Source organism: Brassica napus, chromosome C3 (genome assembly GCF_020379485.1).
Source record: "Brassica napus cultivar Da-Ae chromosome C3, Da-Ae, whole genome shotgun sequence".
Lineage (NCBI taxonomy): Eukaryota > Viridiplantae > Streptophyta > Magnoliopsida > Brassicales > Brassicaceae > Brassica > Brassica napus.
In genome coordinates this window covers 33,900,236-33,922,934 of record NC_063446.1, presented here as the reverse complement: position 1 = coordinate 33,922,934, position 22,699 = coordinate 33,900,236, and the positions used below count along the sequence as shown (strand labels likewise).

General features: G+C 32.8%; 2 protein-coding genes, 1 long non-coding RNA gene and 2 pseudogenes across 7 annotated transcripts; 1 reads left to right on the top strand and 4 right to left on the bottom strand.

Moving 5' to 3' along the window:
* Positions 1–12,329, bottom strand: LOC111211076 (annotated as a pseudogene).
* On the top strand, positions 1,188–5,857 carry LOC106398608 (annotated as a pseudogene).
* Positions 11,686–12,198, bottom strand: LOC111210596 (heat stress transcription factor A-4a-like). Its single transcript, XM_022711099.2, has 2 exons — positions 11,968–12,198; positions 11,686–11,895 (listed from the first exon to the last, which is right to left on the bottom strand). Exons 1-2 carry the CDS (start codon positions 12,196–12,198, stop codon positions 11,686–11,688), a joined length of 441 nt encoding a protein of 146 aa, XP_022566820.1.
* Positions 12,330–14,987: 2,658 nt separating the features above from the next.
* On the bottom strand, positions 14,988–16,369 carry LOC106434124. Its single transcript, XM_022711102.2, has 4 exons — positions 16,125–16,369; positions 15,758–16,040; positions 15,323–15,600; positions 14,988–15,193 (listed from the first exon to the last, which is right to left on the bottom strand). Exons 1-3 carry the CDS (start codon positions 16,215–16,217, stop codon positions 15,323–15,325), a joined length of 654 nt encoding a protein of 217 aa, XP_022566823.1. The 5' UTR covers positions 16,218–16,369; the 3' UTR covers positions 14,988–15,193.
* Positions 16,370–20,562: 4,193 nt separating this feature from the next.
* Positions 20,563–22,266, bottom strand: LOC106434123. 5 transcript variants are annotated; one of them, XR_001286701.3, is made up of 5 exons: positions 22,073–22,255; positions 21,793–21,988; positions 21,576–21,621; positions 21,262–21,489; positions 20,563–21,127 (listed from the first exon to the last, which is right to left on the bottom strand). It is a non-coding gene; the product is annotated as an uncharacterized LOC106434123 (long non-coding RNA). The 5 variants fall into 5 exon arrangements; XR_007320742.1 differs by having other exon boundaries at positions 20,563–20,764; positions 21,033–21,127; positions 21,262–21,621; positions 21,793–22,266; XR_001286702.3 differs by having other exon boundaries at positions 20,563–21,078; positions 21,793–22,264.
* Between the last annotated feature and the right edge of the window lie 433 nt (positions 22,267–22,699).

Here is a 22,699-nt window from a genome sequence, read left to right as displayed (position 1 = left end):
TATATGAATAATTTCATCTTCCTTCCAAGTTATCAAACGCATTGTATCAGATATAGTGTATGTTAGCAAGTGGTGTAGGTTAGCAGTTACTTGTATGGTTACGGTGTAAGTTAGCTAACAACATTCTGTATATAAGCTAGAAACATTGTGTACAGTAAGCTTAATGTGAGATTTCATATTCATAACAAACTCATCTTCTCTCTCGCATTCTCTTCTTCGATTCTCTTCATACACTGTATCCATGTGATTCGGGTTTGATTTCTTTATGATTTCACGTTTTAGCACTGCATAATAGCCTAATAGGCGTCTTGAGAGAGTAAATGGGTCGATTTAGGATTCAGGCCTCATGGAGAAAGATAAACCTTGGGGGCTTGAAACTTTCTCTTATGTCAATCGTTGAGTCATCAAAAACAGAAGATATTATGATAATCAGATTCATCATGATTTTGGAGGCAGCTTTGTGATCCTAACCTACTTGCCAAGAGAGAGAAAGATGCCACAAGTAACATAACTTACTTCGCATATGGACATGAAGTTGTAATGAAGAAATTCATAAACTATCACAATTGCGCATACACACATAAACGAAGTGCACTAAAACCAAATGTACATAACAATATACATACCGACAAATTTGATCAATATTTACTTGTACCATGACATTCCAGAACTTATTAAAGTGAAATTCCATCTTCCAAAGTGAACGTGACAAGGAATAAGAAGAGAGCCGTACACTGTTCGTGAATGCATAGAAAGGGATATGATCTAGTAGATTTGAATTTTATTTCCATCATTTTTGTTAAAAAAGTATAATATTAAAACATAAGTATTAAAAATTTTACTTATAAATAGTTGTAGTTGGACTATTACTTTTTTTTAATCAATACCATTAAAAGGGGATCATTCCCATTTTTTACCCTTAATGAAATACTTAAGTTTTCCAATTTTGACCTTACTTTTATGAACAAATTAAAATTATCATTAATGGCATTATTGTCATTCGAAATTTGGGCTTATCATTAAATTTAAATGGACTTTGATTTGGACGTATTAGTGAGATTTTAACAAGTTCCCTACTGTATGTTCTTTAATTTAATATCATAATTTATGTTAACATGAAATTTACATATTTAGGATACATAGATGAGGGTGATCCTACTCATAAATGTGATCATTGCGGTGCTATAATGTGGTATGGTGAACGCATAGAAAAGAAAAGAAAGATGAGAAAACCGAAATTTTCTTTGTGTTGTGGGCAAGGTCAAGTTCAGTTGCCTTTGCTAAAACCTTCACCTACCACCTTGCAAACATTTCTTTCTGGTGAAGATCAGTTGAGAAAATATTATAGAGAAAATATCAGGCAACTAAACATGGTTTTCTCATTTACATCTCTTGGTGGTAAAGTTGAGCGATCATGCACGGCAGGACCACAAATGTTTCAGTTACAAGGTGAAAACTATCATTTAATGGGGAGTTTAAAACCACCAGATGGAGACACTGCCAAATTCTCTCAACTTTACATTGTGGACACAGAAAATGAGATTGATAACAGAGCAACTATTATCGGGTATGTTTTTTAATTACATACCAATTAAAATCATTTACCATTAGATACATGCATCGTGAAGATCATTATTTAATAAGGTTTGCTGTAATGCTATGAAAACACTTTGCAGGAAGTACAGGAAATCAGCTGAAAAGGCTAAAAAGGAACGACTAAGAAAACAAGTCATAGAAAAGCTTGTGAAGATGCTGGACGAAGTTAATCCATACGTTCATCAGTTTAGATCAGCCAGGGATAGGTTTGATACTAATACCAAGGAAACATTTCATATGCGAATTATAAGCAGTCGGGAGAAGGATGGAAGGACGTATGATACACCAACTGCATCTGAAGTTGCTGCATTAATTCCTGGAGATTTCAATATGGAAATGGATAAAAGGGACATTGTTTTGCAAGAGAAGCAAACAGGATATCTTAAGAGGATAAGTGAGATTCATCCTTCCTATTTAGCACTTCAGTATCCTCTTATCTTTACATATGGTGAAGATGGATTCAGACTTGGTATAAAAAGGAGAACAACAGAAGCTACATCTAAGCTGAAGAGATCTAATATCAGTATGAGACAATGGTATGCATTTCGGATTCAGGAAAGAGAAAAAGAGTGTCATACTCTTCTGCACTCTAAAAGGTTGTTCCAACAATTTTTGGTCGATGTGTATACATCTATAGAAGCAAATAGGTTGTTATATATGAGAATGAACCAGAAAAGCCTTAGATCCGATACCTTTGATTCTATTCAGCAGTCTGAACACTCAGGAAAGACAGATATGCATGATCAAGGAAGTCGAACCTACTTACCAGCCTCATTCACCGGAGGGCCAAGATACATGAAGAACATGTATCTAGATGCAATGGCGATATGCAAACACTTTGGTTTTCCTGATCTGTTTATAACCTTTACATGCAACCCAAAGTGGCCTGAAATAACCAGGTATCTACAACCACGCAAACTAACGGCTGAGGATAGACCTGATATTATCAACAGGATTTTCAAGTGTAAATTGGATTCTCTAATGAGTGATTTAACAGACAAAGAGTTACTGGGAAAGACAGTCGCATGTAAGTTATTATATCTTTTTTCTTATGGTTTATATGATAAGGGTCAAATTTTAATGTTACTAATTTTGGGTCTTTTGATTTGATGCAGCAATGTATACAATTGAATTCCAGAAACGTGGTCTACCGCATGCTCACATTCTATTATTCATGCATCCTCAATCCAAATTTCCTACAACTGCTGACATTGACAACATCATCTCAGCAGAAATTCCAGATAAAAACAAAGAACCAGAGTTGTTTGAAGTTATAAAGGATATGATGATTCATGGTCCTTGTGGTGCAGTTAACATGAACTCGCCATGCATGGAAAATGGTAAATGTTCAAAGCTTTATCCTAAGGATCATGTTGAGAAAACCTGGGTCAACAAAGAGGGTTTTCCTGTTTATAGAAGACGAGACCAACCTGATTGCTTTGTAGAGAAAAATGGCTTCAAATGCGATAACAGATATGTCATACCATACAACAAAGAATTGTCTCTTCGCTATCGAGCCCACATTAATGTGGAATGGTGTAATCAAACGGGTTCTATTAAATACTTATTCAAGTATATTAATAAAGGTCAAGACAAAATTACTGTCACTGTTGAGCCGCCAGAAAAAGGAGCACCAAAGGAAAATGTCTCTAAAGATGGAGCTGTAAAAGAGCCCGAGAAAAACGAGATCAAAGACTTTTTTACTGGAAGGTAATTTTCGTGCTCCATAACTTAATACAGATATGTTTTTTTGATTTCTGATTCCAAATTTTGGTTACATATTTTTCAGATATGTCTCGGCCTGTGAAGGTTCTTGGAGGATTTTCAAGTTTCCTATACACTATCGATCAATACCGGTTGAGAGATTGCAGTTTCATCTTCCTGGAAAGCAAATAATTATTTTCAAGGACGATGACACTTATGAAAAAGTGATAAGTGAAAAGCTTCTTGAAAACACAATGTTCTTGGCATGGTTTGAATTAAACAAGGTCAATGCTCTTGCTAGAACACTCACTTTCGCTGAAATCCCAATGTTCTTCACTTGGAATAAAAAGGAGAGAAAATTTCAGGAAAGAAAAAAAGGTTTCTGTATTGGTAGGATCAACTATGCTCCAAGGAAGATTGAAGAAGCGTTTTACTTGCGTGTCTTGCTCAACGTTGTTAGAGGTCCAACATGTTTTGATGATATTAAAACGTTCAACAACGTTTTGTATCCTTCTTACACGGAGACATGTTTTGCAAGGGGATTACTAGAAGATGATCAAGAGTATATTGATGATATTGTGAGGACGAGTTTCACAGAATCAGCATCATCTATGCGTCATGCTTTTGTGGTAATGCTCATGTCTGGTAGTTTGTCAAAGCCCGAGGTTGTTTGGGAACATACATGGGAGTTGCTATCTGACGATATCGAATATAGACGGAGAAAGCTATTAAAAAGACCAGGTTATATACTATTTTATTTTTTATATTCTAACTCATACTATCTAAAACTATCTGAGACTAAATCGTTTTCTGTTGTTTTTGTAGATCTTTGTCTAAGTGATGATGAAAAAAAACGGTTGACTCTTTTGAGATTGAAAAGATTTTAAAGAGTAATGGAACTTCTTTAGAACAATGGGAAACTATGCCAAAGGCCGTTCCAGATAATGGTGCAAGTGACAATGTCTTGATTTTGGATGAGCTGAGTTACGATAGGGATGAGTTGAAAGCTGAACATGACAGGGATATTGGAAAACTGACAGAAGAGCAAAGGAAGATTTATGATGAGATTGTTGATGCTGTCGTTAAGGATAAAGGAGGTGTGTTCTTCGTTTATGGATTTGGTGGTACCGGTAAAACATTCCTCTGGAGATTGTTGTCTGCAGCTATCAGATACAAGGGAGAAATATGTTTGAACACTGCATCAAGTGGGATAGCTTCTCTATTGCTACAAGGAGGAAGGACAGCACATTCTAGGTTTGGAATACCGATAAACCCAGATGAGTATTCTACTTGCACACTTATTCCAGGAAGTGATCAAGCTAATTTGGTGAAAGCAGCTTCCCTTATCATTTGGGATGAAGCACCAATGATGAGTAGACACTGTTTTGAATCTCTGGATAGGAGTATGAAAGACATTATGGGGAGCAATGACAACATGCCTTTTGCTGGGAAAGTTGTTGTCTTTGGAGGCGATTTTAGACAAATACTGCATGTCATACCTGCTGCTGGAAGGGCAGAAATTGTACTGAATTCTCTAAATTCATCATATTTATGGAAGCATGTTAAAGTCAGGCAGCTAACAAAAAAATATGAGGCTACTTTCTGATAATTTGACTGTTGAAGATGCCAAGGATCTAAAGGAGTTTTCACAGTGGATATTAGATGTGGGAGATGGAAATATTGGCGAAGAGAATGATGGAGAAGTAGCAATCAATATCCCAGATGAGTTTCTTATTACTGATGGAGATGATCCAATAGAATCCATCGCCAAAGCAGTCTATGGGGATGTTGTTTCTTTGCAACAGAATAAAGAACCTAAGTTTTTTCAAGAAAGAGCAATTCTCTGTCCTACGAATGAGGATGTCAACATGATTAATCAGCACATGCTGGATAAACTTGAAGGTATTACGATTTTAAATGTTTCTAACTAGATTACTAAACTCGCAGATTTGTTCATTTATGGAGTTGTTGTTTACATGCAGGTGAGGAAAGAATTTTTTTTAGCTCTGACTCCATAGATGCTTCTGATAGATTCTCAATAAATGACCAAGCTCTCACTCCTGACTTTTTAAACAAAATCAAGACTTCTGGTCTGCCAAATCATAGTCTTAGATTGAAAGTCAGCTGTCCTATGATGTTGCTTAGAAACATTGATCATACGGCTGGATTAATGAATGGCACTAGACTCCAGATTACAGAGATGTATGATTTCATGGTAAAGGCGAAAGTGATTACTGGACGAGAGGTTGGTCGTACTGTGGTTATTCCTAGACTTTCTATCACACCATCGGATAAGAAGTTGCCTTTCAAAATGAGGAGGAGACAACTGCCTCTTGCAGTTGCATTTGCTATTACTATCAATAAGAGTCAGGGTCAATCACTTTCGCAAGTCGGTTTGTATCTACCAAGAGATGTTTTCTCTCATGGACAGCTATACGTGGCCATCTCCAGGGTTACATCCAAAAAAGGTTTGAAAATTTTGATTGTTGACAATGAAGGCAAGCCTCAGAAGAAAACGAAGAATGTTGTTTTCAAAGAGATTTTCCAGAATCTCTAACTTAAAAGATTATTTTGGTGTTTAAGATTATTTTGCTGTTTTTTTCTACTTTAAAAACTTCCATATATTTTCAGACATTAAAGTTATTTTGCAAACATTGCAACGTTTTAATCTCTATCTTATTATTTACATACAATATCACACAAAACAGAACCACTCACGATCCTCTTTTACTGTATTCTAAATTGATTACTAACTTCGGTCTAAAGTATACATACTATTAAGCATAGAATCTGAGCTACTTGGTAACACTCATCAAACAACACATTGTTTCTTCACCCAGAACATCAGACATAATTTTACTAATATCTGTCTAAAATATTAACAACTATAAGCACAGAAAACACTCATCAAACAACACATAGTTTCTTCGTATCCGAAATAAAATTCAGTACCATTCATGTAGTGAGAGCGGGGATCTAAATTAGTTGAAGAGACTTACATGTTATGGCCATGCTTTTTGTCGTCTGCCAAATCTATTTGATTGTTTCCCTTTATTCCAGTTACTTCTTCTTTTTAAACCCGTGCTTCCTGAAGGCAAAATCAGATTTCCATAAGAACACAACAATACCACGATCAAACTATTGAAGTCTAATTATTGAGCATTTATAAACAACTTATCTTGCCCTGTTTTTTAATGGTGGACCAGAAATCCTTCTTTACATATATGGTTGAACAGGAGATCTTCTTTCTTCTCTCTGGAAAACTAAACGTTACATAGTGAACCTATTATCTTCGACCACTGATTCATCTTCTCCTTAGTACGGTCTGATCCAGCTGTCAAGAACTTTCATCAATCAGTTACGTTTTCAACTAATGAAGATAACTTTATATAGAGACAGGAAGTAACATCTGAAAACAAGATTTTTTCAAAAACAATTACAGCAGCAGGTTGATCAGTTACCAGAATAAAAATATTTATTTTTTTAAAAAAAAAGGTATATACCTCTTTGTCAAGACCAAAGCAACGATTTGAGATTTGTCGGCAGATATGTGCATTCAGACTTGAGATCTGACAGCAGATCAATAGAAAATGAAAATTTCACCAGGAAAAAACCCAAAGTATTTTATCATCTCAACTTTTAACATAACCAAAAAGTAATTGATTAACTAACCTTGAATGTAAAATCGACAGATGAAGAAGATATATAGAACAACCGTTTGATAGACATGAAACCTATATGTTCTGCGTGTCTTGATTTGCTATTGAAGTTTGTAAACTTCTTTCGGTCAGTATTGAAGAACAGAGAAGATGATGAGATTTTTTGATCACCGACAAAGAACCTTCGACTAGGTAAAAAAGTGGTTGGCTTTTCCCGGAATAATTAGTTTGTGAAATAAATTAGATGGCCCAAATCCTTTTGGCTTTTCCCGGAACTTTTGGGTTTGTATTGCAGATTTTCTTTTTTTAGTCCATGTTTGTGAAATAAATTAGATGGCCCAAATCTGTTAATTAATCAAATGGGTTATGTTTATTTATAATCCATTTCATAGCCTATAAACATTTTTGATAATAACAAATAAATTAAAATCTCCAATAATTTAAAAAGTAATATTAGATATTGAAATGTTCTAACTAAATGATTTTAAGACTTTATCACAAAACTAAAAAAAAATTGGACAGTTTTATATGTCTAAAAATACAACCATTCTTTAACTTATTTACAAACATAAAACGGTTGTGTGAGACATTTAAAAAAACACACTGTACAAACTATAAAGTTTCTTATTCTATATAATCAAATCATATGACTTATATTTAATTTATAGAAATATTCAACTATTCATATATCCACCATTTTTTATATAATTAAGTAACAAATAACCGACCCGCATGATTGAAAATTGATCATGTGACATTTTATATAATCAAAACAAAAGATTTATCGATCTATTTGTTGATAAAACAACAAAAATAGAACCCGCGCTTTTTAAGCGCGGGTCAAAAATCTAGTTTTCTATTATTTTCGCCTACAACTTGGTTATTTGAGAGAGATTCACAGAGAGAGACGAAGAAACTTTGTCTGGCCACCGGTTATTCAGGTAATCTCTTCGATCCCCCGTCTGTCACTCCGGAAGTATCTTACTGACATGTGTCGTTGACGAAGCATTATTTTGATCGGGTGGTACGGTACCGCCACCGAGTCCCAGCAGTTAGATCACTTGGATAGCAAATCAACGGTCGGGATTTTGCTATTCATTGGCTGTAACTAATGTTTCGTGTTGATAAAAAAAAAACTATCGGGAAATTTGTTTCCGGTTAAGGACGGAACTTATCCAAAACCCGTAAAAATCCAAATTAGTATTTATCTAATTATGGAGACGACATGGTAGTATTAGATAGCTAATGTTGTTGGTAATTAGACATCTCACTAATGGAATGAGCATATTAATTTTGCAATTATTATTTTACTGACTTTAATTGCAATTAAAAGTATTAACTGCTAATGATTAAGTAGAAATTTTGATGCCTAAAGCTAACAGTCAGTGTCAGATGACATATGTAGTTGAATGTTCTATATGTATTTGATTCTTGAGATTTTGATATGTCCTTTCTTTAGAACTCAACTCTATTTGGGAATGATATGTATCCGTAGGAATCTGTTGATTGTTATATTCAAGAGCTTAATTAAAATGTTGCTTTTTAAAAAATAAAAATGTTGCTTATAACATCTATTTTTTTCCAAAATTCATCAAGCTTACGAAGTTAGGAAGATACGTTATGCAATAAGTAACTCAAAATGTGTACATTATAGTGTAAGGGGTTTAGGATAAATAAACCTTTAAAAAATATTATGACAAACTAATACTCCCTCCGTTTGACATTTTTCACACAGATTAAGAAAATAATTGAAATGCATTAAAGTTCTTATTAATTACACATATTCAACTAATAGTATTTGAAATAAATGAAATTATTTATAAAATCAATGCATTTGTAATTAATTTTAAGTTGAAAGTTGCATTGAAATTCTAAAATGACACTCTTTTTGTAACAAGAAAAAAAATGATAAAATGATACTTAATATAAAACAGATGAAGTACTTTTTTTTGTTGCACATACAATTTCTTTTAAATGATAAAGTGATAAAAAAATTTTGAAAGTGATAATTTGACAAATAATTTTTATCAAGAGATCCGGAAAACTTACGTTTATACTTTTGCGTTTAATTTGTCTCAGGATGGGCAAATTTTTGTAGACATCTAGTTGATGAGATATCATAACAATGGATTAAAACTTAGACAAAAACAATGGATTATGAGAGAGAAAAACAAAAGAACAATTTAATTTTCACAAGGCAACAAATAAATCACATTGGATAGTAAATAAAACAGAAGCAGTAGAAACATGTTTGTTTTGTTTTGTAATAACCGAGTGTGATTCACTTCTTAGCTTGTTTGTTAGCTGAATCAATAGCGGATGGAGGAGCACTGCCCGAGAGGGTCGGTGCGTCCGTTGTGCCACCACCTTGGCCATGCTTAACCTGTTGGTGACCGATGTTCCATAAGCGTTCTTCTTGTAATCTTCAATATCCTCATACTTTGTGTACGGACTCGTTTCTAGTGGCAGTTCTTGTTTATCTGGTGTCTTCGACATACTTCTTGAACCAAACGTTAGCTTTCTTTATTTCTTGTGTAGGAACTAATAATATTCCGAACAAAAAGTGATTTACTTATGGGAAGACGTAACTAAATGTTGTCCAAATATATTGCACAATAGTAACTAGATGTGTTTTTGACTAAGTAATTTCTTCATCATCTATTTGTCTCGTATAGAAAGAAAGTCATTTTGTTATGATAAATATTAACTATATACAAATATTAAATAGCAAAATATTTATAAATATGAAAATACATCCTAGTTCCATGCCTATTATTGTTATACATTAACTAAATCTTAATACGGGTAAAAAGTTCAAAATGAGGGAGTATTTTGTATCTCTACTTGATATAAGAATCATGAAAGAGCTGATTGCGTTTCTTCTTCGACGTAAGAAGAGTCCAACACAGTTGTGAACCCTTCTTCCACCATCCATCTACTCACTAAGCTAGCCAAATCCTTTATCTCTTCAATCCTCGGATCCACTGTATCTTCCACAACAAAAGCATGGCACTGATTCTTCACCGTGATCTAACTGCAACCTACTTCTTTTTCTCACCCGGTTCCCTTTCATGAGTCCCCAAACCCGTTCCACATCTCTCATCCTCCCTAAAGCTGTGTAAATGCTTGACAACTGCACATAAAAATTTGTTAAAATATATAAACTAACTAAAAGGTATTCAAAATAACAAATAAAACAAACTACAAAAATCTTTAGAATACTATAAAATATCTAAACTATCTTAACATATATAAAAACATTAATATATTAACTAATTTAGATATTTTTGAATTCTAGTTAGGATTTTGGTTCTATTTGGGTTATACCCAAACTCCAAAGTGTCATGCTCATAAGTCTTATTCGAATATTTTTGTATAATGGTTCTGATCAGATTTTTCGTTTTCTCGGTTCGGTTTTGGGTAAATACGCCATGCCTACTAGAACATGTTCGGATATTTTTATATGTAGGTATAGATTCATAATTCGTGTTTGGTTATTTTGGTCGAGTTAAGATATTTAGATTTTGAAAAAAAAAATCAAATGTTTTATTGCTAACGTTTTCTATACCTAAAAAATTTGCAGTTAATTAAATTGATTGTTAAACTTTTTAATAAGTTAGCTGATTAATAAGCTTGGAAACAAAAATTTTAAAATAAAAAGATACCAATCTAGTTGTTGTTTTGAGAATTAGGATACAACTTTTATTGATGCATGAAACAAAAAGTTTGATATGCATTTTAGATGAATAGCAAATTATTTTGTCTGCAATTGTATATTGTCTTATTTGAAATACATGCAACATTGATATAAATATTTTGGATAAAATGAGAAAAGTAAAGTTAAATATATTTAGATATCCAATCTCTCCTAACTCAATATCCGGTGCGGATTTCGGTTCTAGTTTTTCGGCTCTGTTCGGATTCGGATAAAATTTTCAGGCCTACTTTTGTCATTAAGTACTTTGGAAAGGGAAAAAGAAGTTATGCTAAGGATAGAGTAATTTTGTAAGAATAGAGGGGCATATCCCCAATTATAAAACCCGATAAAGTACAACAATTTTGTGCTAAAAGGTGAAAGTCAAGAGTGCACATCGTATAGATCAGATCACAGTATAATAGTCGTCAGACTTAATAGGAGTGATCGTGGAATCTTGACAGGTGATGTAACTGGGAAACAAGATGTAGGCGAGGCACTATATGGTGCAGACTGTGTTTTGCATCTTGCTTCCAACGGCATGTCTGGTATTAATTAAGAACAATGACCACTAGGCGAATGACAATTTTTGCAAGTTTAAAAAAATAGAAGAAAACTTGGAGTTGCAAATATGACTCAGCCTACGATACAATCTTCACATACCATATAACTGGAGTTGTTTCAACTGAATGCTAGAAAGAAAAGGAAACACATATATGGATGGTATTGTATATACAATGGTTTCTCTTTGTAAATTCAAGTGATACAAAGAAATTAACTTTAGGTGCTAAATGTGTTTACGATAGGAATCACAACTTGTAGCGAGAAATTTGATGTCACTAAGTAAACAGTGTGACATGTTACAACAAGAGGCCAGTTGCAGCCGGGAGAAACAGGGTCATGTGTTTGGTCAACAAGAGAAACATTTCTTGAAACAGGCAAAAGAGATTTGGTCTTAGGAACATAAGGATTCATCAAAACGCAATCGCCCCAACATTAAAGATGTCAACAAACAAAAGCACATAGCTACAATCAAAGAGCCAAATCACCCAAGGCATCCGCTAACTCCATGGCTCTAGCTTTGGCTTTCTTTCTCATAGCCCTGTCTTGTTCAAATTTGTGCATTCTCTTCTCATGAGCCTCTTCCTGCATCTTTTTCATAAGCTCAGGTTTACCTCTCACAAAATATTTCGGATGTCCAATGTGATAACGATGCTTAGATCCCTTAACCCTTATAAATCCCTAATACGAAAAAGAAAAACGAACACATTATAAGGTGGGCGTTGATGATTGGAGTTAAATCCAGAAACTTACATAGTACTTAAGGTCGGCCATAAACATCGAGAAATTTAAGGATCGTATTCTTCTTTCTCTGCCCGTCGGCAGAACCCTTCTCTGAAACTCTATCGGATCCCAAATGATGAAACTTCTCTTCTTTTTGCTCCACGAGACTACTGAATCCAGTGAGGAATCATCCACCACAGCGTATACACCCTTGTAGAATGAAGATAATGAGTAATCGGTCACAGTCACCGGCACGTTCATCGCTACGGCACTTTAGATCTCTCAGAAACCAACACCACAAAACCCTAAAATCAATCTCCCCAATTCTCTTCTTCTTCTCTCGCGATTTACCCCCTTCTTTTTTTTTTTTTTAGTCCCAATAATGGGCTTCGTCAACCTTAGTAGTTACTTAAATAGAATTGTAAAAAAAACACATATTAAATTTTATAAATACATGTTTGTTTTAAAAAATTCAAAACATGGCATAAATAAATAAAATCTATGTTTTTTCATAAGCAAATAAAAATCTGAATAATTATTTTGTGGACTGATAGAAGTAAATAAAATAAGAAGGGAAAATGATAAAGGGTAAAATGGCAAATATTGTATAAATAGTTAAATACACCGCTATGTTTTTTGTCATGGTCATTTTCTTAATTAACATGTTTGTTTTGGTTATTGGCTCTAACTTCTCATATAGTTATGCTTCAAATTAACCCTTTTAAGTTTTATCCATATCTTTTAGCTTTGTTCTGAATTATAAATCAAACTAAAGAAGAAAAGTGGAATGCTGCAAAGAAAGAGATGAAATGAATCTGTTAAATATCTCACCTTCTGAATTACTATCTCCTATAGTTTTAATGTAATAAGATTTTCTCATAATAAACAAAGTGTAATTCCAAAACTCGTTTAGCTTAACAACCTAAAAAATCATATGCTGTGAGAGACTTTGAAGTGGTCCGGTGAGGTTTAGAAATGAACCAATCAACAGCAAAATTCACAGTGGCTGAAGTAATGGCAAGTGGACACCATCTAGCTCTTGTTGTGCAGACTTGACATCCCAATAGCGACATTTTCGACCAAACCCGATTGAAACAATTTAATGCGAAAGGAGGACATGCAGTTCTGTTAATGCAAAAGCAAAATCCAGCATATCATTCTCTTGTTTGTCGTAGTTCTCCAGGTCCTATTTTCAATCAAACTATTTAAATATTTGGTAATACACAATTCATGATCAATCTATGTAGATTAGTGACTGGAAAGGAAGAGAAGTTTTACCATAACAATCACATGGGACGTCGAGCGAGCACGCTAGAGAACCTTCACACACCCCTGAAGATATTTAGAGACAAAAATAAGCAACCATAAATACTCAATCAAAGGATCAAATCTGAGATATTAATTACCATATCATAAAAACAAAACAAAAGATGGAAGACAATACAGCTTTCATGCACAGCTTCAAGGATGTTTATTCCGTTTGTCATCATCTTTATCAACAAATATAACATTCAACCTGACAAAAAAAAAAAAAAACAATGACGAAATGCATGTATAATACATATATCGATAACTTATAATGAAATATTACACATTCAATCATGTCAAGACTCAAGAAATAGAATGTTCAAATCTACACAAATCAAGTACACATGTATAATAAGTAAGTAGTTTAGCTAAAGATAAAAATCATCCCATTTAAAGACAAATATCTAGAATTTATTTTTCAGTCTGAAATTTATTATCTACATCAAACAATGAAAAATCATCAAACTCAAATGCACTATAGACTCTATAAATAAACAGCTCATAAGTAAATTAATTTCAAAATATAACTCAACTGGATAAAACAAAAAATTTAAGTAAAATTATATATTTATATATATATATATATATAGTAACACTAATATTATAAACTGATAGTTATCATATGTAAAACAGACCTCAGACAGACAAAGTTCCCATGTAACCTAGTTAATGAAACAGTAAGGATATGAAATGCAAGGTGCATCAAATTTTCACAACGTGCATCAAATTTTCACAACGTGCGAACAAAGGTAAGACAAACAGAAGATTGCAGATATTAGCCACAAACGTCCGTTTGTAGAATCCGCATCCCACAAGTAGAAAAATGGCTCCTTGCCCCAAATATTATATATAACAGAGTTAAATCACACAGAAAATATATGAGATTTGCCTTCACCACTAGAAAGCAAAGAACAAATTTAGTCAACAATTCCAAAAAAAAAAATTCAAAATATAACACAATTTGATAAGATAATAAATTTTAGTAAAACTATATTTTATATATATAGTCACATTAATATTGTAAATTGATAGTTATCCTATATAAAACAGACCTCAGACAGACAGAGTTCTCATGTAACCTACCTAGGAGCAAACTGGCTAGGTCTATGTTTTAAAGATATCAAGATTAGGAGCAAATATATGAGCTTTGCGTTCACCAATAAAAAGCAGAAGAACAAATTCAGTCAACAATTGCAACAAAAAAAAATGTGTGCGAGAGAAAGATAATTTATCAGAGGATGGAATGCATATTAAGAGAAATTTATATCAGCAACCATACCATTCAATTCGGTATATTCATTGCATCACTCTAATTAGCTAATAAATTTCACGAATAAAGCCGAGGTATATCTATACTATATTCAGATTGAAGCTATAGAATACAAAGCCAAAACTAAAACTAGTTTCAGCAGACATATGTGCCCAGTCCAGGTGTTAATGCAAGCAGGCTGGCTACACAAAGAATAAACTTAACGTTATCGAAATTGGGAAAATGAAATGTCTAATTGAGACTGCTTATGAGAAGATTGCACGAGTGAAAGGTACGATCTAAATTTGTATGAGCCAAAGTGAAAGAAGGACTGGACCGAAAAAACGAATGGATATCATAATATATGGCATATGATCTTTATATATATATTACTAAAATTATATAAATATTAAATATCTATAAATATTGAAAACTTATTAAAATTTTCAGAAATTATTTTTATAAACCGAACATGTTTATAGAAACGAACCGATAGTGGATAAACATGTTTTTTTTTAGAGCTATATGTTTTTTTTCAGAACTATATGTTTTTCTTCCCTAGCATAATGACACCAAAAGAAACTGAGCAAGGTCTAACCAAAGCATATGCAACATCGATAATGGAGAACATAAAAAGAGCTAGAAAAACTACACACGTCATTTCCCGAGAAACTTCCACGTCTTGATCCTTGTACTCCTCTGCCATCACAAGAATAAACAAAAAAAAGCATTATTTCTTCAGATCAGTGTGATATATTTGGAAAGATTAGGATATCATTAAAAAAACGATCCAAAACTTGAACAAAACAGAACAAATTTCAATATTACCTAAGTCGAGCCTAATGAAGAAGTTGGGCTTGATGAAGCATGACGCTTACGATTGGCCTCTTTAACCAAGTCTTTTGGCTCCTCCTTGACCTCAACAGGCTCTTCCTTGACCTCAACCAATTTCAGCTCCTCCTTGACTTCAACCAAGTTCGGCTCCTCTTTGACTTCAGCCAAGTTCGGCTCATCCTTGAGCACAGGCTCCTTCTCATCCTCGACATCCTCCTCTTCAAACTCACCATCATCCTCCACTGGCAAACCCAAGCCATGAGAGGTAGCATCTAAACCCAAGACATGAGAGGTAGCATCTGAGTCTGAGGGGTACATTGCGCTACTACCACTTTCTGTTTCCACCTGATCACTGGAAAGGGGACTGTTTGGGAAGTAGTAGCAGCCGGCATCGCCATATATAAGGGCTGAGCTCACAGAGTTGTTTACCGATAGCTTTATCAGCTTCTTTGGTAGTAGCTTTCTCCTTGAGGGCTGCTGTGAAGGACTCGAGATAGGGACCATCGATGTAACGCAGAATCGATGCTAGCTGGTCGCAGTGAATGCGTTCAGGAACGATTTTAGCTCGAGATGTGAGGAAGGTCAAGAGATTAGCGTCATCTTCCGGCGGAGGCACATTGATACGTCTTTGGCTACCCCACATCATCTCGAAATTTTCAAAAAGGTCCACAGTAGCAACGAAGATGACAGCTGGACTTACAGAAGAATGTACCTATCAGTTACAAACAAAAGATCGAGATTAAACTTTGCAATCTAACACAACTTACATTAGATAAGAGATTGATGGTTTCCTTACCGGATTGGGATTTTCCATATTCCTCCTGATGACCTTGTGGAGAAACTCTCTGAACTTCTCCAGATTCATCTGTATTTTCACCGGCACGTTCATCGCTACAGCACTCACTTCAGATCTCAGAAACGAACACAAAACCAAACCCTAAATCAGTCCCCGCAATTCTCTTCTTCGTTTCTCACGATTTCTACCCCTTTTTCTTCTTTTCTTCAGGCCATTATTGTATTTGATACATTAGTTACTTAATTAGAATTGTATTATTATTTTTATTTAACAAAACTGTCAAAAACTATAATTACATAAAACGAATCACATTTATAACATATTTATATTATTTAACACATTTATATTTATAATTACATATTTATATTTATAACCCTAACAGAATTCTGACATTAATTTTTGAAGTTATTTCCATGCGAATGCCACTCATTAATGTTAATTTTTTATATTAACTAAAACAAAGAAATATATCTTCTTAACTTTTTTCGCCATTGTCAATTAATTAATCCTTGACCTTTTCATTAAATGACTAAAATTATATCCTTATATCAATCACATCTTGCATCCAACCAATCAAATATAATTGGATTTCTATTCTTTTTTAATTAATAGCTAATAGTTGTATCAAATAGCACATTTAATTATTAGGTACTTCACGTAGAACAATATACTTATTTTGTAAAATTAGTACTGGTACTTCTTTATCAAACAAACCAATTATAACTGGATTTTCTATTTTTTATTTTAATCTTTGCATCAGAACAATATATTTAATTATAAATGAGTCTCATGACATCGTACAATCCCCTATATATTATTTGGGGTTACATGTCATCACTAAGATGATTCTTAGAATCACTAGAGAAATATGTTGGTCCATCTAATTATATAATAAGTTTTTTATTAAACTAACAATAAATTCATCATTAATGTATTTTATTATTTCCTTAAATAAAATTTACGGAATTGCCTAATGTGGCTAAAGTATATATAGCAATTAATGATTTTGAATAATAAAGATTTGATAAAAAAATAGTGTATCTTCTATCATATTTGTTTAATTTTAAACTATTAAATAAATTAAACAACCACAATAACCATATAATAAAAATTTAGATTTTTATGTATATGTTATATTTTGAATTTTTACAAATAGGTATAAATTACTAAAACTGTTAAGAGTCTCACATTCAAATTTTATGATCCATGGTTTAAAAATTTTGTTATGACAAAATACAAATATTACAAAAATTATATAAGTAAAAAGTCTAATTTAATTAATTATTAAGATTAATATATATATATATCGTTTTAAATTAAACTATAAACCATATAAAATACAATATTTTAGTTTCAAAATTTACTTTGAACAATTGTTTGATAAAATTTTTGAACGATCATTGACAAATTATTTTTTTATAAATTATAAATTACTAAAACTATTAATCCCACAGTGAAAATTTTGTTATCAGTAATTTAATTTTTTTTCTATAAAAGATATAAATGATAAAAAAAAAACTATATGAGTAGAAATCATCATTTAATAGACATTAATATTAAAAATATACTAAAATATATTATCTATGTTAGTGTCATTTAAATTTAATTACATATCATATCAAATAAAAAAATATTTTTTAGATTAATAAAATTGATTTATATGTTCGCACCAATTTAATTATATAATAGTTACTGAACTTTAATTATTTAATATATATTAGTTATTTCATAATATGTAAAATATTTAATACATAAAATAATTTATATATATAATATTGATTCCGCGCAAGGCACGGATTTTAACCTTGTATCATATTATTTTATCAAGATTATTTACCTTTTCTTCAATTAGGTGGGTCGCATGACATCATACATTATCATATTATTTTATCAAGATTATTTACCTTTTCTTCAATGAATATGTTACGAGTCTTACGACTAATATATATATATCTATACTAGTGGTATTCGGGCGCTACTCGCCGGGTTCGTATGTTTTATTCTCTGATGAGTTCAAAATTATTTTTTGATCCATTTGATAGTTGTTAATGACATTAGTGTATTATTTTGTTTTGAAGTTTGTTAGGTTAAAGAAGAATAGCATAAGTGGTTTTCACTGATCAATTCAATAAAAATAGAATAAATAGCTGATAGTTGCACCAAAATAAATATAGTTGAACTTAAAACATAAAGTAAACTTGATGTTCCAAAATAAAAACATGTAAATGCATGTGTTTGTTTTGTGATGATCATGTCTGAATGAAGATAATGAATTCTTTCATCCTCTTAAAGTAGTAACAATCCTCGCATGCTTTGTCCATGTCATGGATGAGGCAATTTGTTAGAGATTCATTGTAGACATATTGGTTAAATATTTTGTCTTCGGAGGAGTGGGTTAATCACGGAAAAACTCGGAATTAATCATGTACTAATGAAAGATTGAGACGTTACGGAGATCGGAACGGCACTTTAGGTTATGGATATTTCGTCAGGTAGTCTGCAAAGGTCTTAAACTTGAAGAATATCTAATATTATAGTAGGTTTGTCATAGTGTTTCGAAGGATTGGGCTTGTCATAAGTTTTAAAAGACCCTATCTCAAGCTATAATAATAGCCGAGTCCGAATAGGTGGTATGAGAAAAACCGGAATTCACAAAATCAATTAAGACGCAAGTTGGTTTGGCGAAGTGACACGTGTCTAAAACTCTCTCTTTCTTGTTAATGTGGCGGCCTATGGAGATAACTGTGTATTAGATTTTGTACAATAATATATATTTTAATTATTTCAAAACTATTTTTGTGTGTTTTTTAGAAAAATATAGCAAATATGAAAATATTTAAAATTTATTTACTTGTCCATCAGTTTTTGAACTTATTTTTAAAATTAGCAAAAGTTAATATATGCATAAAAAGAAACATCACACAACCAATATTTGATGAGACTACACCAGAATTTCTGAATATTATGCTCTTAAAATTGAATAGAGTTTTTTTTTTGTTACAGTTATATTCAATTGTTCAAAATGCTTTTGGCACGTTGGATTTTAGCTTATTTCATGGTGACATTTGCTGAAGATGTGAAAACACAGCAAGACTTGTCAAAAAGAAGTGAGAAGACATATCAAAATAGTAAATGAAGCTAAATGTGATCACTACCTTGTTCATTGCAACCATAGTTGTGGTTGCACCTTTCATATCTGATGAGATTGAGATGCCACATAAGGAGATGGGTGTTCGGAAGATTTCCAAGGCCTTTCACTTTAATGGATTTACGTCCATTATTTCATGACGATCTTTAGAAATTAAATGATACCTTTAAAATTTACTTTACCTTTTTTACCCTATAACATCTATTTTAACTTTGCATTCACCTTTGATACAAATTTAATTGTATTACTACATAACGAAGACATTCTGTTGTTCTAAATTGGTTTTCTTCATTTTGGATTTAAAATACAGAATAGAAAAATGGCACTTTAATTATAATTTACACATTTCTAATAAATTCACATTTATGTTGTAGTTTTGTTGTTGAAGGCATATATGAGAAAAAAAAAACTTTTAGTTAGTTTTGCGTTCCACTACGTTAACAATCGGGACACAAATTTTGGATGTGTTACTTCAGTGAACAGCAACTGATTTTGCTTTACAGAGCAATGGTATATTATGTTTGACTCAAACCCAGTATGAATCTGTCTGAAAACAATTTTGCATTGTCAGAACCGAACCAGATACAATTTCATTGAAGAACATGGCAGATGGGACACAAAGTTGAATGACATATTAACAACAGCGCAAAAAATAGGCTCCTGATGTTTTAAGCTCATTGAATAGAGGGTTGAGCTTTTTCCTCAGTTCATCCTTATAAACCCGAAAACCATATAAAATACAAAACAAATCAGGACTCAGGTCATTTCCTTCCAAAGAAATTCATCAAACATCTGATAATCCTTGATGATCCACTCAACCCCATGTATGTAACTGAACAATTGATTTTTTTTTTTTTTTTGTAACACTACTGAACAATTGATTAATAGAGACAATGTGAAGAGGGTATAGCAGCATTTGTGTATAAAGTGAAATCTCTGCATTTCATGGAATTTTGTTAAAATGAATCGGGAAGGAAAGAAATGGAGGAAGAAGCTGAGCTATTTACCTAATTCTGCAGTGCAAAAAAAAAAACCAAGCAGTTTATTTTTTCTATATGTCTACCCTTCTTGCGATCTCTATCAACCCTCTTGTCTCTTTTTCTCCCGAATACTTCTATGCATATCCCTCTCTATCTCTAGATTGTGAACGGTGGTGCGACCTCGACGGTTTAGATCATCGACCATCCTCGTCTTCGTCTCTTTTATGCCTTGAGTTTCTAGTCTCTTTTACTTCAGATTTGGGTTTTTCATCACCACCATCTCCGACTTTGTTTTTTTGGTTGATCATACTCATTAAAGTAAATTTGTATACATAACTTCAACAATGACTCGGTCTACAAAACTTAAGAAGAAAATTAGCATAAGGACAACCCCAAACACAACATCACTCTCATACGGCGAGCATCGTCCTTTTGAAAACTTTCATGGAACTTTTCCAAATAAAGAATCAACCAGCGCCATGACACATAAACATAAATTCTTTGGGAAAAGTCTGCGATAATGTTTAATACAACATATTAGGATGGTTCGATCTGAATCAAAATATAAAGCACATGGGTAAGTCTATGGACTCTTTAAGGGTTTAACATTACATACTTGTCAACAGATTACTTTCTAGCCTAGACATAACTCACCTTGCTATGAGAACCTCGACTATGATCAAATTAAATCAGCGAGGACACATAAAACAGTTCTGGGAGATGAAAAAAGAGACAAGTAGATGAAAGCAGTCTTTTTGGTAATACATGATCACAACTTACTTGCCCAATGTATGTTTATCGAGATTCCTAGTTGATATCATGACCCCTGCGGCAAAAGCACATAGTTCTAGACTTAACCATAGCTTATCACTAATCTGAAAACATAAAAGCCAAGTCAAACAAATATGTTGACAGCAGAGTTCTCGTTTTCTTAAAAATATATGAAAAAAGGAATGAACAAATACTAATCAGGAAAAACATGAAAAGAGGAAGGCTAAGTAGGACTCACCCAGGCTAGGAGTAGACAAAACGCAACAGCGGCTAACTGATAGAGGTCATTTGTCTTATTGAAGAAGAAAAAGTGTTGGTTAATAATCTACAAATTAACTAAATTTCAGTGGACATAAGATAAAAAAAATCATGTACACCTGATGCTGACCATTAGCTTCAGTAACCAAGGAATACATGTCTGTTAATATTTGACAACGCAGCCAAAAACGAAAGCAACACAACCACCCTTTATAAAAAAATAGAAAAGACATGATTAAGTATGATACTTAGAATACACTTTTGGAGCAACTAATATTATCAGTCTTTCCTTACACTTTTGTCATTGACAACACGCCTTCAAGAACGCCAGAGATTCCCCCTAGAATTGGAAGCAAATCAAACAGCAAACCCACATCAGTCCTAGAAATAGATGCTAAAATCGAAACTCCAAATCACTTGAAAATAGAGCAATACTCTGACAATCAAACGATACAAATAACTTTTCCAACAAAGAGTTTGTGAAACAACTGATTCAGTAAAGATAACATACCTTCTAATCAACCAGAACCATAAGCTCTCTTCAACTATCTGCGTCCCAAAAACTGAGGAGAAGGTTAGCAACAATTTTCTTATACCGACCGGCCTTTAACTCGGACAGAAGCAGTTGAGGATTCACATGATTCATTGGAGATAGCGTGACGATTAGTTGACCAGAGCCCTCCTTTTCAATTCCATATATAGTGTACCTAAAATAGTGAAAAAGGTAGGGAAGTTGTAAGGATGACGATGCTGTGGATTTCTACGATTGAATGCCATCATTAACGTCTAACAATTAATCGCTGGGGAAGGCTCTAATTTACTTCGTCTGTTACAAAGATCTTGTGGTAATACGGAATCTTGACACGATAAAGGCAAAAGGGAATCTAGAAGGATAACGATAGAGACGAAATAAGAAAAGGTGGATTTGAGTTTCGTATAAGAGCTCATAATATTAAAAATTACAAACACAACCCATTAATTTCGCCGGAAAGTAGCTTTAGAAGATTAAAATATGATAACAGGTGGCAGAAAAAGCTCCAATTGATGACGTGGAGGGCTGAGTAGGTGAGCGCAAAGCCTCCTTTATTATTATAGATAATCATTTAAAACAAATTTATATCAGACTCAATTTGTACACCACTGAAAATTAGTCTGATGTTTTAGATTTATTGATAAGAAATAAATTTGCAACCATGACGACCATCCCCAACCAAAATTTAAAATTATATGAATAAAAAAAATCAACTTGAAAATATGTTCTACAGAAAATACACATTTTTGAAAGAAAAAAATTGATCCCTAGATTTATCAATGTTTTCGATATCATAACTACCACTTTAAAAATAATATATTTACAATATATGTCAAATTGTGCTATAACTATGGCTGAGCAGATATCATATATATAATATAATCAT

Coding starts and splice junctions, on each gene's coding strand:
- LOC111210596 (XM_022711099.2), bottom strand. CDS start 12,198: ATGAACGTGCCGGTGACTGTGACCGATTACTCATTATCTTCATTCTAC. Junction 11,896..11,967: donor TGGCCGACCTTAAGTACTAT/GTAAGTTTCTGG, acceptor TTTTCGTATTAG/GGATTTATAAGGGTTAAGGG.
- LOC106434124 (XM_022711102.2), bottom strand. CDS start 16,217: ATGAACGTGCCGGTGAAAATACAGATGAATCTGGAGAAGTTCAGAGAG. Junction 16,041..16,124: donor ATATGGAAAATCCCAATCCG/GTAAGGAAACCA, acceptor TGTAACTGATAG/GTACATTCTTCTGTAAGTCC. Junction 15,601..15,757: donor AGAAGCTGATAAAGCTATCG/GTAAACAACTCT, acceptor TCTTGGGTTTAG/ATGCTACCTCTCATGGCTTG.